At 32.1% G+C, this 15,344-nt stretch overlaps 2 protein-coding genes across 2 annotated transcripts; both read left to right on the top strand.

The window, feature by feature from the left end:
- Window positions 1-4,712: 4,712 nt before the first annotated feature.
- Window positions 4,713-13,607, top strand: LOC134692358 (uncharacterized). The gene is made up of 4 exons (XM_063552813.1): window positions 4,713-5,469; window positions 5,903-6,069; window positions 7,212-7,310; window positions 13,443-13,607. Exons 1-4 carry the CDS (start codon window positions 5,313-5,315, stop codon window positions 13,605-13,607), a joined length of 588 nt encoding a protein of 195 aa, XP_063408883.1. The 5' UTR covers window positions 4,713-5,312.
- On the top strand, window positions 9,242-15,127 carry LOC134693159 (mucin-2-like). Its single transcript, XM_063553871.1, has 2 exons — window positions 9,242-9,314; window positions 13,443-15,127. The coding sequence occupies exon 2, from the start codon at window positions 13,620-13,622 to the stop codon at window positions 14,469-14,471; it is 852 nt and encodes a 283-aa protein (XP_063409941.1). The 5' UTR covers window positions 9,242-9,314; window positions 13,443-13,619; the 3' UTR covers window positions 14,472-15,127.
- The last annotated feature ends 217 nt before the right edge of the window (window positions 15,128-15,344 follow it).

Below are 15,344 nucleotides of genomic sequence, written 5' to 3'. Positions count from 1 at the left end.
CTAAACATCAACCCAACAATGTTAGATCTGTAAATTTGCTTTCGCATATATATATATATATATATATATAAATAGAAATTGGACAGAAACAGCCCAAAAAACACATACATAATGTGAAATACAGTGGCGGATCCAGAACTTTTTCTTAAAGGGTTGGGGGTAGTGCTGACTGACCTAAGGGGGTCACGCTCCAGTCATGCTTCAGTGATTCCCTATATAATCAACCAAATCTTTCCCAAGAAAGGAGGGCCCGGTGCCACCAGCCCTCTCCCCCCTGGATCTGCCTATGACATGTATGAATAGTGAATTAAATTAAATTAAATGCATTTATTATTGTTAAGAGGGTATGCTAATAAATCATGCAGCTCAGCTTCAACTTTACCAACTTCACAAGCAAATGAACAAAGATACTCAGATCTTTCTATCCTTTTTTTTCAAAAAAGGTTTTAAAAGTTATATACTCTACTGACAGGATATATAAGTGGTCTGAATGTGATCAGTTCATTTATTTGATTCTCTGGTTTGTCCTATTCTTACAAGTAATTTATGTGAAAGTTGGTATATCGATGTGTACCAATACATATCATACTATTATGCAACTGATAGAGTCAGAAAATATAAATTCTCCTTTGGATAAAATCAGTTTTTATAGAGTCCGCCAGACTAATTTCTGAGTAACTTTTGTAAATTTAAACTATGAGTTAAAAATGTACATATATATGCTTATCATGGCAATTGCCTCAAGAAAAATTACTATAAAAATGAATTTCAGCAAGGACATTTAGAAATACATTACAAGAAGGTATCATCTCTTGACCAAAATGGCAAACTTCTTTTGGTCAACTCTCTCATAATTTCCTAAGCTTAGGATACACAAAGTTTTATAAGGATAGGTCAAGTTTTTCTGTCCTGTTAGGTCGAAGTACACAGTTATCGTCCTTAGGTTTCCGTTGTCTAGAAATATAGTCCCTAGTGTGAACAGTGTATAACTTTCATTTTACTTGATATCTAATGATTGAAATATCAAGTAGATGTAATTACATGTCAAAAAAATGGTATAGTGATTAGAAGTGTTTTGGTCCAGTGTGAAAAGGTCAAGTTTTATTACATCGGATTAAACTGTCAAACTGAATTTTAATTGTCAATATTTTGAGTTAGAGCTGGTAGAAGTGTCTATTAATTTAATATTATTTGTCCCACTAGTATTCTTTTAATTTGAATGTATGTGTCAAAAAAATTCACTAAGAAATAACTTTGTTCTCAGGCCAAATGATTTTAAGGAACAAAGTTTCAGTGGTGAAGTCACATGTTTGTTAAATTTATTTTAAAAAAATCTCACAAATCTCATACACTTAATATTGGTTGTTCATACAATGTAGTGAGGCTATTACGATTAAATGATGTGTAAATGTAAAATCTGCATGGAATATTAGATCTATCTACCATGTCCACAGTCACATTACTTTCTATGTCATTGTTTATACTACTAGAACACACCCGTGATATCGCGGGTCCGTTTGGTGGTGCGCCTGTCAAATGCGGAACGTACAGATAAGGTAATAGGTAATAGTCAGGTGAATATACTATTGGTATCGGTATCGGACTTGACCCGGAACTTGTTAAATAAATTATTGGCAATATTAATTATGTGGAAAACAAAAGGGTCTGGAGTGGTGAAATTTTTAATCTACACCATTGCCCTATATTAGTTATATATAAGGTTGAATTCTTTGATTTGTCGTTTTTACCCGATGACGGCTGACAAATTGGACCTCGTAATTTTAGTATTATAGATTGTTCTCTACTGTATGTATGTATGCTGTTTTATGTGTTATAAATATTGTTAATTTAGCCATAGCATGTCTATGCTTTGGTATTAAAGATGTGTTTATTCTTATGTTATGTAACTATCTTTTTAACTGAAGTAACAACAGCCTACAAATGTACAAAATCACAAAATTACAAAAAATCATATTTTTTTCCCAGAATTAAGTCTGTTGTCTTTATAATTCGTAATTAATCTATACTTATTATAATTTGTCAGATTTATATGTATATTAAGATTTATAAACTATAACTTTTAAGACATAAGGTCACAGACCACAATTAATTCCTCTATTAGTTCTTTATAACTTTTTGTCACATTAAAAAAATTGCACCATGCACTTTTGTCCAATCTTTTGTGTGTGTAATGTATAGTACCTGTCTAAAAGTATATCCAAAATTCAGAAAGATTGAAGCAATCACTTTTACAAAATTAGCCAATACACATCCCTACCCCTATTGACAAGTCAAGAGATGTTCCGAAAACTGTAACTATCACCTTTTTGCACATAGCCTAATCACTCTTTCCATATCAAAATAGTTAAAATACAACATCCAAAAGTTTAGTTCACCTATTTTCTTTCATTTCCAACCCATAAAAACTAAATAATTAATGAGAAAGGCAAAGAAAAAAAATAAAGAAAGAATACACCTTAATTAAAGGGAACTATATTCGAACAACGAAAAGTAGGGTCATTAGGGTCATTAATTGTGGTCTTGGGCCATAATATTCATTAAATAGGGGTAAACTATTAAGTAACATCTCCTCCATGGGACACACTAATTAATACATGTAACATCACACCTGTTCAGAAAGTAATAAATTTTAAATAACATCCTATGAAAATTACACAGCATCATGTAAAACTTTAAATCACATGGCCTTTCAAATTCACTAGATAAGTAATACACAAGTTTAGGGAAATAGTTTTGTTTACCTGTATATCACACCTGTATGTGGAAGATAATCCTTATTGAAGTTTTTCTTGTAATATATACATGATATATGCCATGTCTTTTATTTTAATAAAATTTAATTAATGAAAATAAATTTTTAATGCATCTTTGCAACACAATTCTTAAAAAAAAATTTCTTATCAGGGATTTCTATCATGTGGCTATTAATGTTTGAAAAAAAAACCCGAACATTTACTCTATAATTTCATGTATATAGAAGAAGAAAATCTTCACTGTGTCAATGACTTAAATGATGCTAAATACCACTAATGACATTGTCTGCCTTAAAAAGTCTCATGTATACATTGTACCTCTCATTTCCTCAAAATTTCATTAGATACAAATTTAGGGGTAACTTACTTTTGTTTAAATAAATGAAAAAAATGAAGTTTTCAAGATGATGAATTCCATATAAAAGTTTGCTGTCTCCACTAAGGTTTCAATGAAAACTTATAAAATTTACATCATATTGGGTCATTTGAAGCTTTTCTTTAAGTCATGTGAGTGAACAATTAGTTTTTAATGAATAATTGCATTTTTTTTGGAAAGAGAATTGTTTCTGCCTAGTAAAACTTTATCTTTATTTTTGATAAGTTTTACTAGGGTGAAAAAATCTACTATATAACAGCTAGAATATATATATAAGAAATAAGGAGAAAAAGCTCCCCAGAATATACACTGTAATTTAAAAAAGATATCAGTTAATGTTTAAGTCCAATGACACTACAATACGATTAGAATTTAGTGGCTTATTGCATTCAATGCTTGAACTTTGAAGATTTGTAGTAATGAGAAAACTTGATGGAAGGACATTTTCGTAAAAATGGATAATCCTAGTTTTACAGCTAGCTAAATATTTCAATTGTATGCAAGTTGCATTAAATTTCATTAAATTGAACCAAACTAAAAGACACAATATTAAAAAGTCCGTGACACTAAAAGAAATAGAGCAGTCAACATAGTGTGACAATTAGAACAGTCAGGGGACTTACTGAAATAAGGTTGAGGTTTTGTCAAAAATTGGGATTTTGTAGTTTTTTCAAATTTTAAACACATAGGTTTTAATAATATCTTTTAATTAGTAAAATAAAAAAATATAAACAAAAAGTCACAGACAAAAAGTCACAATTCATTTTTTGTTGATTATTTTCTTTGAATACTAGACACTGATTTCTTCTAAAATATTTTTGATTTTTTTTAACTATTGTCATGGTTGTATATAAACCAACTTTATTGAACTTTGTCAACAAAATTCATAAAAAAAATATCAAAGATGATCAATTAATTGTTAAAAAACAAGATGTCAAAGTGATTTGGCTCTTGAATGGCTTCATGGTGCCAAGATATCTTTCTTTTGCATGATTAAAATGGAATAAATCTTCATTTTTCAAGTATAATGACACATCTCCTAAACTTTTTTATGAATATGTATTTAAAAGTAAATATTTCATGATAGATATTTCTCTTATATATTCAAATAATTGTCAAAAGATTATTTGTGACTTTTTGTCCTGTGACTTTTTGTCTTGTGACTTTCTGTCCGTTTACTGTATAAACAGACATGTAGGTTACAAATAAGGGGTTTCATGGTGTTAATTGTCCTTAAATGTTGAAATTATAACTCTTAAAATTTAAAATCAAAAGTTAACCACATCTGAAAATAAAGTTACGGACAGTCTGCGTAGTTTTGATCAAAAAGTTACGGACTTCTTATGCTTTTTTAACCGGATTTTTGTGACAAAAATGTTGTTTATTAATTTGGGAATGTACGGCGGGCGGCAATATATTGTTACTGGTGACAAAATAGAGGTCAAGTTCAATAATGACGATTTTGACTTTTACCGTTCAGGAGTTATGGTTCTTGAAAGATTGAAAAATGGTATTTCCAGTCGCGTCCCTGCATTTTCTCATAAACCATTCAACCAAAGCTTTTGAATTTTTATATGTTGTTACTGATGACAAAATAGAGGTCAAGTTGAATAATGACGATTTTGACTTTTACCGTTCAGGAGTAATGGTTCTTGAAATATCGTAAAATGGTGTTTCCATTCACGTTGTTGCATTTACTCATGAACCATTCAATCTAAGCTTTACAAATTTTAATATGTTGATACGGACTACAAAATGGAGGTCAAATTTGATATTGACAATTTTCACTTACAGCATTCATCAGTTATGGTTCTTGTGATATTGCCAGGACACAAATAAATGTTAATAAATCCGGTTTGCTGTCGTTGTGACAGCCTCTTGCTTAAAGTTGGCCTTGTGCTTTAGGGAACTCTAGATAAACAAACTTATGGTAAATCTTAGTGATTTTTTTATTAAAGAATCCTATAAATATTTACATTCTGCATGTAAAACGTCACAATAGGTAGATTTTGTATGAAATAAATATCAACAAATTTAGATTAAGCTATCTTTGGCTGTGGGTAACTTCTAACTTCAGTTACCCACATCTGTTTAAGCACAGTGGTATTAGGTCTTTGATATTCTCTTTCCATTTTAAAATACAATAATTATTGTTATCCAGTATGGAAAAGTTTGCACTGGTTTTGTTTGATCTTGACAGTTACACCTCAGTCATTGAAAGACGACATCTCATCACAGACATAGAGCCTACTGTCTCAACAACTTTGAATGTGAGATATGGAAGAAAAAAACTATTTGGTGAAATATTGTGTCTTAATGGTAAGCATGGTAAGTAGTAAACAATGTAATATATATGCTTTAAAAAAAAATTATAATGCAAAGTTTGGGTCATCATGGTCATTGTGTCTTGTGTCTAATTACATAATGCTTATATAATACTTTCAAACACAGTTTATAGTCAATTTTTAACAATTTTGATAAATATTGTAAATTTTGACAAATCATTTTCGACTGTAAAAACTGTAAATACTGTGCCAAGGTCATGATAGAAAGAGATAATTGTAAGCAGCAAGAATGTGCAGTAAAGAAAGATCTACACACACATTACCATCACCAAAACACAATTTTGTCAAAAACTGTAGTGTTTGATTTATAGCATGACAGTGGCCATGCATTCTATGGTTTATTAGTCAATTTTTCAAGAATACAGTGCACTTACATTTAAATATTAATCAAATTTATTTGGTTATAGATGACAAATATGCCATTGATGTGTTTCAAGAAAAGTGGGAGAAGACCGAAAGAGCCAAATTTCTTTACAAAGAAATTCAGAAAAGAGAAAGACTTGGTACTTCACATACTGGTGGGTTCTTGGCCTTGTGGCCTGGAGATGAGATTGCGATATGTTACAGTAATGGTGTTTCCTTATTAAGGTGGTACCTAACATTACAGGGAGATAACTTTGTAAAAATTCCATTGAATATTTCAATGATCAAAATTAGTGTTTGTCAAACTGCTATATAATGAATTACATTTTTCTGATAAAGTGATTGGTATAAAATGTTTTGAAATTTTTATATTTTTGTAAAAGGATTAAAGTAAATGTTTTGTCAAAATATTTTGAAATTAAAGGAACTGAACTCATAGTAGTGTGAAGGGTAACTTGGGTACCACCTTAATTTTTTTCTAGTTGTTTTGGATTGAATTTGCCTCAAATACATATGGTAGTTGCCATTTTGAATATTGCTTTTTTACCTTCACAAGCGTCTTCCCGATAAAGTATTAAAAAAAAAGACAATATGGTCAAGCACTATTGATTAAGTCAAACCACAAAAATGTCAGATATAAAGTGGAAAAAAAGACGTCTATTCAACTTAACAATGATGGAATAACAATGATGTTTACCAGTACATATAGATACCATGATGTTACAAAAAGATTGTACTAACGCATGCACTCTTAGTACATGTATAATTCCCCCAGTACTCTGAAATCCCTTCTCTGTACAGTCAGTTTCAATCAAAATCTATCCAGTGTAGTTAAACATGAGATGTTGCTATATGTCAATGGAACAGCAACCCAGTAAACAAAAAGAGTTCCCAAATGAGACAGATGTTTCCATATAATACAATGTTTTGGCAAGAATCCATTCAGTTTATACCAATATGAAATTTATAAAAATATTTGTATAATTCAGTAACATCGAAATTAAGCTATGTATGAGTATAAAAAAGTTAAAGTAGGAATCAAGCATATATATGTTTTTGTAACCTTCATGAAATATGAATGAATTGTATGCCAAAGCACAGCATTCAAAAGAAATATTGTAGAAAATATTATACCTTCATTTATATTATTATATGAAATGTTTGTGCATTTTGTATTACTGACATGTATTAATTGATGTGTGTGTTTAATGTAAAATGTACAAGTGTTTCAAATGACAAATCAGGCTTATAAGACAATTTAAGAGCAATGAACATGATAAATGCTTATAATCCTTAACCATTCAAAAACTTATCCACAGTTCTTTATAGAAGTTTTTATTATTTTGCTTTTAGGTTGATAGCAATGTCCAGAGAGTAGAGCATCATGTTCCAGAAGAGGTTGTAGAAGGTACAGAAGCAATGGAAGTCATTGAAGAAGCGTCTCAAAATGAGGTAAATACTTAATGTGTGTGTATTTGCATATTTAAATATACTTGGCTGTTGTTTGGTCAATGGTGTGTTGTTGTCGCTTTGAAACATTCACCATTTCCCTTCTCAATTTTATTGGTAAAAAAAGTAGATGTGGTATGAATGCCAATGAGACTTTATTAGATAAACTCGTAAAGGAACGATTGTTTTCATTGGTCAATTTAAACTTCGCCCTCACACCTGCGAAAAATAGAACATGCATACTATAAGTTGAATGGACCGATCAGTATTCACATAGCCTGTCAAGGTTGTTATAACCTCAAACATCTTATTCACGTACATTATTGTGTTCTTGATTATCCCATAGCAATTCTAGCTTTTCAATGATACATTTATGTGCATGTAAAATTCATAGAATTTATAATTTTGCGCACTAGTAAAATTTTAAACTTTAAAATCTTAAGGTTTCACATCGAAATATTTAATTCAACTCTCTCCTCTCGGTTGTTCTGGATTAAGAGATCTACCATTTTATTTTGATGGGAGGGTGGACTTTGATGAAACAGTTAGTTCTTTTTTCTAAGTTGTATTCTCTGTCCTGTCTTTTTATTTTTAGTCTATTTGGTCCTGCCTTTTTAGTTTTAATTAGGTTGTCCGTTTTTTTTTTACATAAATCATTATTCTGCCTTTTTGTCAAGTTGCTCATCCCGCCTTTTTATATCTATTGCTAGTTTTAAATATTTGAGTAAGAATAGTGTGATATTTTTTTAGAAAAAATCCCGAAATTATAAGTAAATTCAGAACATGTAACCAAATATACTTTGTTTAGAGAAAAAAAGAGATGGCAAACCATGACACAGTGGAAAGATATGTACTTTATAAACTCCAGCGATAAACTTAATGAATTTTATAAGTTAACTGTTTTGCTAATCTGTGTTGAAATTCGAACATAGATTATATATTTGTAAATATCTAAATAGTTACAGAGAAAACTATCAGTTTTTGATTGCGTGTTTATTCATTAAATGGATTGACAAAAAGATGGCCTTTCTAGAACATGCATTCAGTCATACTTATTTTTATTTTTTTAATATTTTGTTTATCAGTTTATCTTACATGTTTGATTTTGTATTTCATTTTAAATATGCATGCATACTTCACATCACTTTGGCGGATAGTTTAACAATGTTATGCATATCACTTTCTTACGGTATTGAATTAAATGAGAGGTTTTTAGCCAATTTAAATCAAAAACAGAACATTTATATTGTTCCTTTTATGATACGTAAATTCTTAATGACCAAATGCTAAGCAACTGTGTAACTTTCTGTTTCTTTGTTTTATAGCAAGAAAACACTAAAATAATGCAACCCATTATAACTTTTTTGAAATTATTGTAATGGATCAGTTTTATGAGATAACTATGACATTGAAAGAAATAAAAAGTGGTTACTTAATCATGTATAAATGCTGCACATGTATTCTATTTTATCCTTAAATATTTCATAATGCGGTACATTATGTACACGATAATTATGTTGCTGCAGTATAATATTTTGACACAACAATTTGAAATTCACAAAACATTTATTTAATTCTTTTGACCAAAGATTAGTAAACAATACATTGTCAAATCCTTCTTTTTATGTTCGTAGTGACATAGTGCATTCCATAGTCAGTCATCTGTGTCAATTCACGTGCAAACTACAAACGTTGTTGTATATAAATCTTTCAGCCAATCTTTTGTAAATGGAGATAACAGGTGAAATGCAAAACTAATGCTGCACACTTAAAAATGATTGTCCAATTAGCATGTAACCCTTAACAGTTTGCCCCCCCCCCCCCCCCTACATGTTGTAGGATCTTGTTGTTGTTTTTTGCACAATAGAACAAACACATGTTATTAGATCTCAGAATAAACATTATATACTGATACAGTTTTTTCTTCTTCTTCCGAATCAACAAAACCAAGAGACATCACTGGACCCTGAAAGTGTTGAAGAAGTGTATACAGAAACTGTCAAAGAGGTAATAGAAAGCTTCAACCCAAAAATATGAATTTAAATTTAAATCAAATGCTTTTAAATTGTCAATAATTGTAAAATTCAAACTGGATTGCCGGAGTTTTCTTACTGCATTTGCCTTTGATATAAAATCATATCCTCTATGTCAATATCTAATAAAACTTCCTATACAACTATTTTATTTTAATCTATTAATCTATGTAAACAAAACAATGATATCAGTTATAAAAATAGGTTGGAATGAAATAAGGCTTACATGAACAACAAATTAAATTTGAAATTTTTGGTGAAATCATGTTCAAAAACCTATTAAATCATCTTGACATCTACATATTAAATCACAAAAATCATTGATATCATGAAGATTTGCCAATGAGAACAAAATAGGACATAATTACTTAGATATAACTCTGGAAACACAAGCCTACGAAAAGGAGCAAAACCTACACTGTATGAGTGACAGTTCAAAATGATTTAATTTCAAACCAAAATCCCTATTTATGTACAAAACAATATAAAAAAAGACCAAATATGATTAACAGCAACCGATAACAGGTTCAAACCTAATATGCAAGTCAGGTCAAACATGTTGTACAATCAAAATTATTGAAGGACTTTAAAGTAGGGAAGTCAAGTCAGTGAAGATTGACCAATTACCTACTTGTTGGATTTTGGGATATTTATACTCAAGTACTCATTCAGTGGTAAAACATTAAAAAAAATTGAAACACAAAATCTACCCATTTATGAATTGTTGGTTGTTGTATTATGGTCATAAAACCCTCAACTATTCAAAAACAATTAACGAACACATTCAAATCATATTTTAATTCTAATTCATTTTGATTAAGGAGACGCGAGGGTATAAAAAAATTGGAAAAAAATTTTTCATTACAAATTTTATTTATTACTTAAATTAGTTGTAACTTTATCATATAGTACATGCGTCCGTCTGTCTGTCCCGCTTCAGGTTAAAGTTTAAGTTTTTGGTCAAGGTAGTTTTTGATGAAGCTGAAGTCCAATCAACTTGAAACTTAGTATACATGCTCCTTAAAAAACATCTTTCTAATTTTAAAGCCAAATTAGACTTTTGACCCTAATTTCATGGTCCACTAAATAGAAAATGAAAAGAATGTGCACATTTCAGGTTAAAGATTTTGGTCAAGATAGTTTTTGTTAAAGTTGAAGTAAAATCAACTTGAAACTTAGTACACATGTCATTTGCATGTGGTATGATCTTTCAAATTTTAATGCCAAATTAGATTTTTTACCCAATTAAAGGGCCATTGAACATGGAAAATGATAGTGCGAGTGGGGCATCCGTGTACTTTGGACACATTAATTAGGGCCCCGCCGACTAAGGCGGGTCGCCCTATAGTGATCAGTCTGTCTGTCCGTCCGTCCGTCTGTCCGTTTGTCCGTCCGTCCGTCTGTCCGTCCGTCCGTCCGTCTGTCCGTCCGTCCGTAACACTTTAACTTTGTGTCCGCTCTATATCTTGAGAACCGTTATGATTTGAAAGTTTATACTTGACATCCATTTTAACCAACACCAGAAGGTGTGTCATGATGTATGTAAAACTTCCTAGGTCAAAGGTCAAGGCCAAAAACTTTGGTTTCAGTTGACAACCCTGTGTCCTGTGGTGAAGATCGTGTCCGCTCTATATCTTGAGAACCGTTATGATTTCAAAGTTTATACTTGACATCCATTTTAACCAACACCAGAGGGTGTGTCATGATGTATGTAAAACTTCCTAGGTCAAAGGTCAAGGTAAAAAACTTTGGTTTCAGTTGACAACCCTGTGTCCTGTGGTGAAGATCATGTCCGCTCTATATCTTGCGAACCGTTATGATTTCAAAGTTTATACTTGACATCCATTTCAACCAACACCTGAGGATATGTCATGATGCATGTAAAACTTCCTAGGTCAAAGGTCAAGGCAAAAAACTTTGGTTTCAGTTGACAACCCTGTGTCCTGTGGTGAAGATCGTGTCCGCTCTATATCTTGAGAACCGTTATGATTTCAAAGTTTATACTTGACATCCATTTTAACCAACACCAGAGGGTGTGTCATGATGTATGTACAACTTCCTAGGTCAAAGGTCAAGGTCAAAAACTTTAGTTTTAGTTGACAACCACCTTTGGTGAAGACCGTGTCCTCTCTATATCTTGAGAACCCTTATAATTTCAAAGTTTATACTTGACATCCATTTTAACCAACACCAGAGGGTGTGTCATGATGTATGTACAACTTCCAAGGTCAAAGGTCAAGGTCAAAAACTTTAGTTTCAGTTGACAACCCTGTGTCCTTTGGTGAAGACCGTGTCCGCTCTATATCTTGAGAAACCTTATGATTTCAAAGTTTATACTTGACATCCATTTTAACCAACACCAGAGGGTGTGTCATGATGTATGTACAACTTCCTAGGTCAAAGTTCAAGGTCAAAAACTTTAGTTTCAGTTGACAACCCTGTGTCCTTTGGTGAAGATCGTGTCCGCTCCATATCTAGATAACCGTTATGATTTCAAAGTTTATACTTGACATCCATTTTAACCAACACCAGAGGGTGTGTCTTGATGTATGTACAACTTCCTAGGTCAAAGGTGAAGGTCAAAAACTTTGGTTTAGTTGACAACCCTGTGTACTGTGGTGAAGATCGTGTCCGCTCCATATTTAGATAACCGTTATGATTTCAAAGTTTATACTTGACATCCATTTTAACCACCACCAGAGGGCGTGTCATGATGTATGTACAACTTCCTAGGTCAAAGGTCAACATAAACAAACTTTGGTTTCAGTTGAAAACCCCGTGTCCTGTTGTGAAGATTGTGTCAGCTCTATATCTTGAGAACCGTTATGATTTTAAATATTATACTTGACATCCATTTTAACCAACACCAGAGGGTGTGTCATGATGTATGTACCACTTCCTAGGTCAAAGGTCTGTCTGTCTGTTGGTCTGTCCATCGCTAACAAATTTGATCCACACTATATTTTGAGAGGACAGCTGTTATTATTTCATACTTTATACCTGACAAACATTTTCAACTTAACATATATATTAACCAACACCAGAGAATGTGTCATAATGTATGCATCTTAGGTCAAAGGTCAGTCCGTTGGTCTGTCCATCCGTTCGTTGCTCTTAACAAATTGTGTCCGCTCTACCTCTCGAGAACCGTAAATATTTCATACTTTATACTTGGTGGGTCATAATATATTGATAATACATAATTCTGAAAATATGTGACAAATATCAATTGGGCAGCACTTAAACATTTTGTTCTAATATCAATCCATACATCCAGAAGTCACCTTAGAGTAGTCAACAATGAGTTCACATCATGCAGTCATATCACTATTATACTATGAAAGTAAGTTGAGAATATTTATCAGTTTTAACTTAAAATCTTACATTAAATTCACACATGAGACTATGTAATAACTTCAAATAATGCTTCATATCAGATTATCCATACAACTTATTTACCCCACGTTATTGACAGCGGGGCCCACAGGGATGGCTCCCATCTCAATGATATCTAGTTCTAGTTTATTATCCTTTTCAAATAAGCTGTACTTAAACTAAACTTTTGTAAAATTGAGCGATTTCTGTAATTTAGTTACTTTATTTCAATATTACCTTTTATCCTATTATTTCAACAAAAATGAATGCTTCCCTGTAAGGCAGATTGTGAGCGTAAATGAACGATGACCCCATCTTTTTATTTCATTTTTCTATCAAGTATAAGATAAAGTTCATCATGTTCATTTGTAGAAAAATATAGCGAAATCCTATAAATTTTAAATAAAATTTTGATTTAGACCCAATAGCCACCTTAATATATAATATTCACGAAGATTAGTTGAGGATCAATTTTGTAATCAATACTCAGTACTTCGAGCAACACTTAAGTTGGTTGACATTCCCACTTAAAAGATAGTAATGGTCCATTTCCTAATATTTGCCTAACCTCATAGAACTGTACTTGTTGATTTCAAGAAATTATGTCACTTTCATGGCCTTCATTGAATTTAATTTGCATGCTTAACAAAATCAAATGATATGAAGATTGTCTAAAGATTTCTCAACCCTTAAGATATTCTATAAACCTATATTCATTTTTTTTCAGGGGCTAAATGGTCGTAAGATCACAGTTCTGTATGAGGGTGCTGGTGATCCAAATGGTATACCTGATCCTCAACGGACTCCTGTTTTCGTTAGAAACCTCACCACTGACCAACAGGACATATTGAATCAGAGATTAAATGACAACAGAACAGGGAAATCAACTTAAAGCGTCAACACTATGGATGTCATCATTGTCAATACTGATCAGGAAATCCGCGAACTTCAAAAGAAGCCACCTACAACTGACGCATCTACTCAAACTCATTTCACAACAGATATCTCACTGCTTGAAGTCCTCCTCAAAAACTCAACACAGATACTGCAGCTTCTGCAACAGTTACCAAAAAGGAAAAATCCAGATCAACTAGAAGAAACCAACAATCCATCACTTGTAGAGTACCTACAGTCTGAGAACATTGACTTCCTAATGGTGCAGACACCAAAAAAGTTGAACCCAGGTCAGCAGACGTCAGTATTGTCTGAACCAGTACCTCTCAACTCTACTGAATTGACAGACCTCAGTATTCAACCTCTTTCAACTAATACCTCATCACCAGCAAAATCACCCGTTTCACCAAGATACAGAGGACTATCAGCATCTCCTGAAGCACATCCATTGTCTCCGCTGTCTCCCTCACCAACTCCAGTCTGTCCAGGAACACTCAGTCCTGAATGCTCACCTATATTCCCAGAACTATGCAGGAGAGTTCAACAAACAACAACAACTTTCAACTCAACCCAAATCCAACCAAGTGTACCAAGTCAACCCTTCACGATTCTGAACCATCCAATACAGCACTTCTCCCATCCCAGAAACCTAATATACAACCAACTCTATACAGAACCAGCTCCATCCTTTTCATCTAGAACAAGTTGCCGTCCCACAACAGAGTGTTTCAGTGCGCCAATAACTGAAATTTCATCAAACACTGCACCAATTGGAAACAATGAGATTCGCATTGCCAAGATGTTCAGTGGGAAATCAAAAATGCAGCACAAAACAATACAGGAAGCTTTGGGTGGAAGATGACAAGACGAATTTTCAAAAAAGAAGAACTTCGTGGCAAGAACTTTTATGGCAGAAAGGGCAAGGCAGGACTCTCATCAAGACGTCGCCATGCAATTGAGCACGCCATTCTTGACACCTATGGTTCGAATTCTGCATTAACCCAGGCAGTGACAGCTATCAACACTGGCATAAGGAATTTGTACCGTTAACATTTTAAGATATACAATGTAACTATCAATTGACACAGGAAATTAATAATAGGACTATACTGTTTTGGATAGCAAGCCTTATTAGACATTATTAACATTTATAGTGATGTTATTGCCTATCACCATGTTAAACTATAATTCTATACATATAATGAGATCCTCTGTTTTACCTCAAAATCTAAGGGGAAATACAATTGTTAGTCCAAATCAAAACCAAAGGGTTCAAGAAATCACAAAGATTTTTAAAACACTGTCTCATTTGATAATGAGATTTGAAAAACAAAAGGATCTTAAATAAAGTTTTAATGAGTCAACCAAAAAATAAATCTAGTTGAATTTTTTAATCATATATGGTAAAACTCTATTAGATTTGCACACTGATTCAACTGCACTGTTCAAATAGATGAACACAATCTTGATTGTCTGATTGAGCAATCTTCAGTTGTAATCCAAGCATGAAATGATGTATTCCTCAAATATATAATGAAATCCATTGATGGTTAAATATTTATTGTCCAATGGAAGTTATATATTTTAATTTATTTATGTTGTTTTTACATGTTTAATAAACTCTAATGTATATTTATATATATATGTGTTGTGTTTCATTCTTCTTTGAAGAGAGAAGTGCTTCAAGTGGTACTAGTTTGTGAAATACAAATATGTAAAAGCAGTTACTACAATA

The sequence above is a fragment of the Mytilus trossulus genome, chromosome 12 (genome assembly GCF_036588685.1).
Source record: "Mytilus trossulus isolate FHL-02 chromosome 12, PNRI_Mtr1.1.1.hap1, whole genome shotgun sequence".
Lineage (NCBI taxonomy): Eukaryota > Metazoa > Mollusca > Bivalvia > Mytilida > Mytilidae > Mytilus > Mytilus trossulus.
This window is presented reverse-complemented; position numbering and strand designations above follow the sequence as displayed.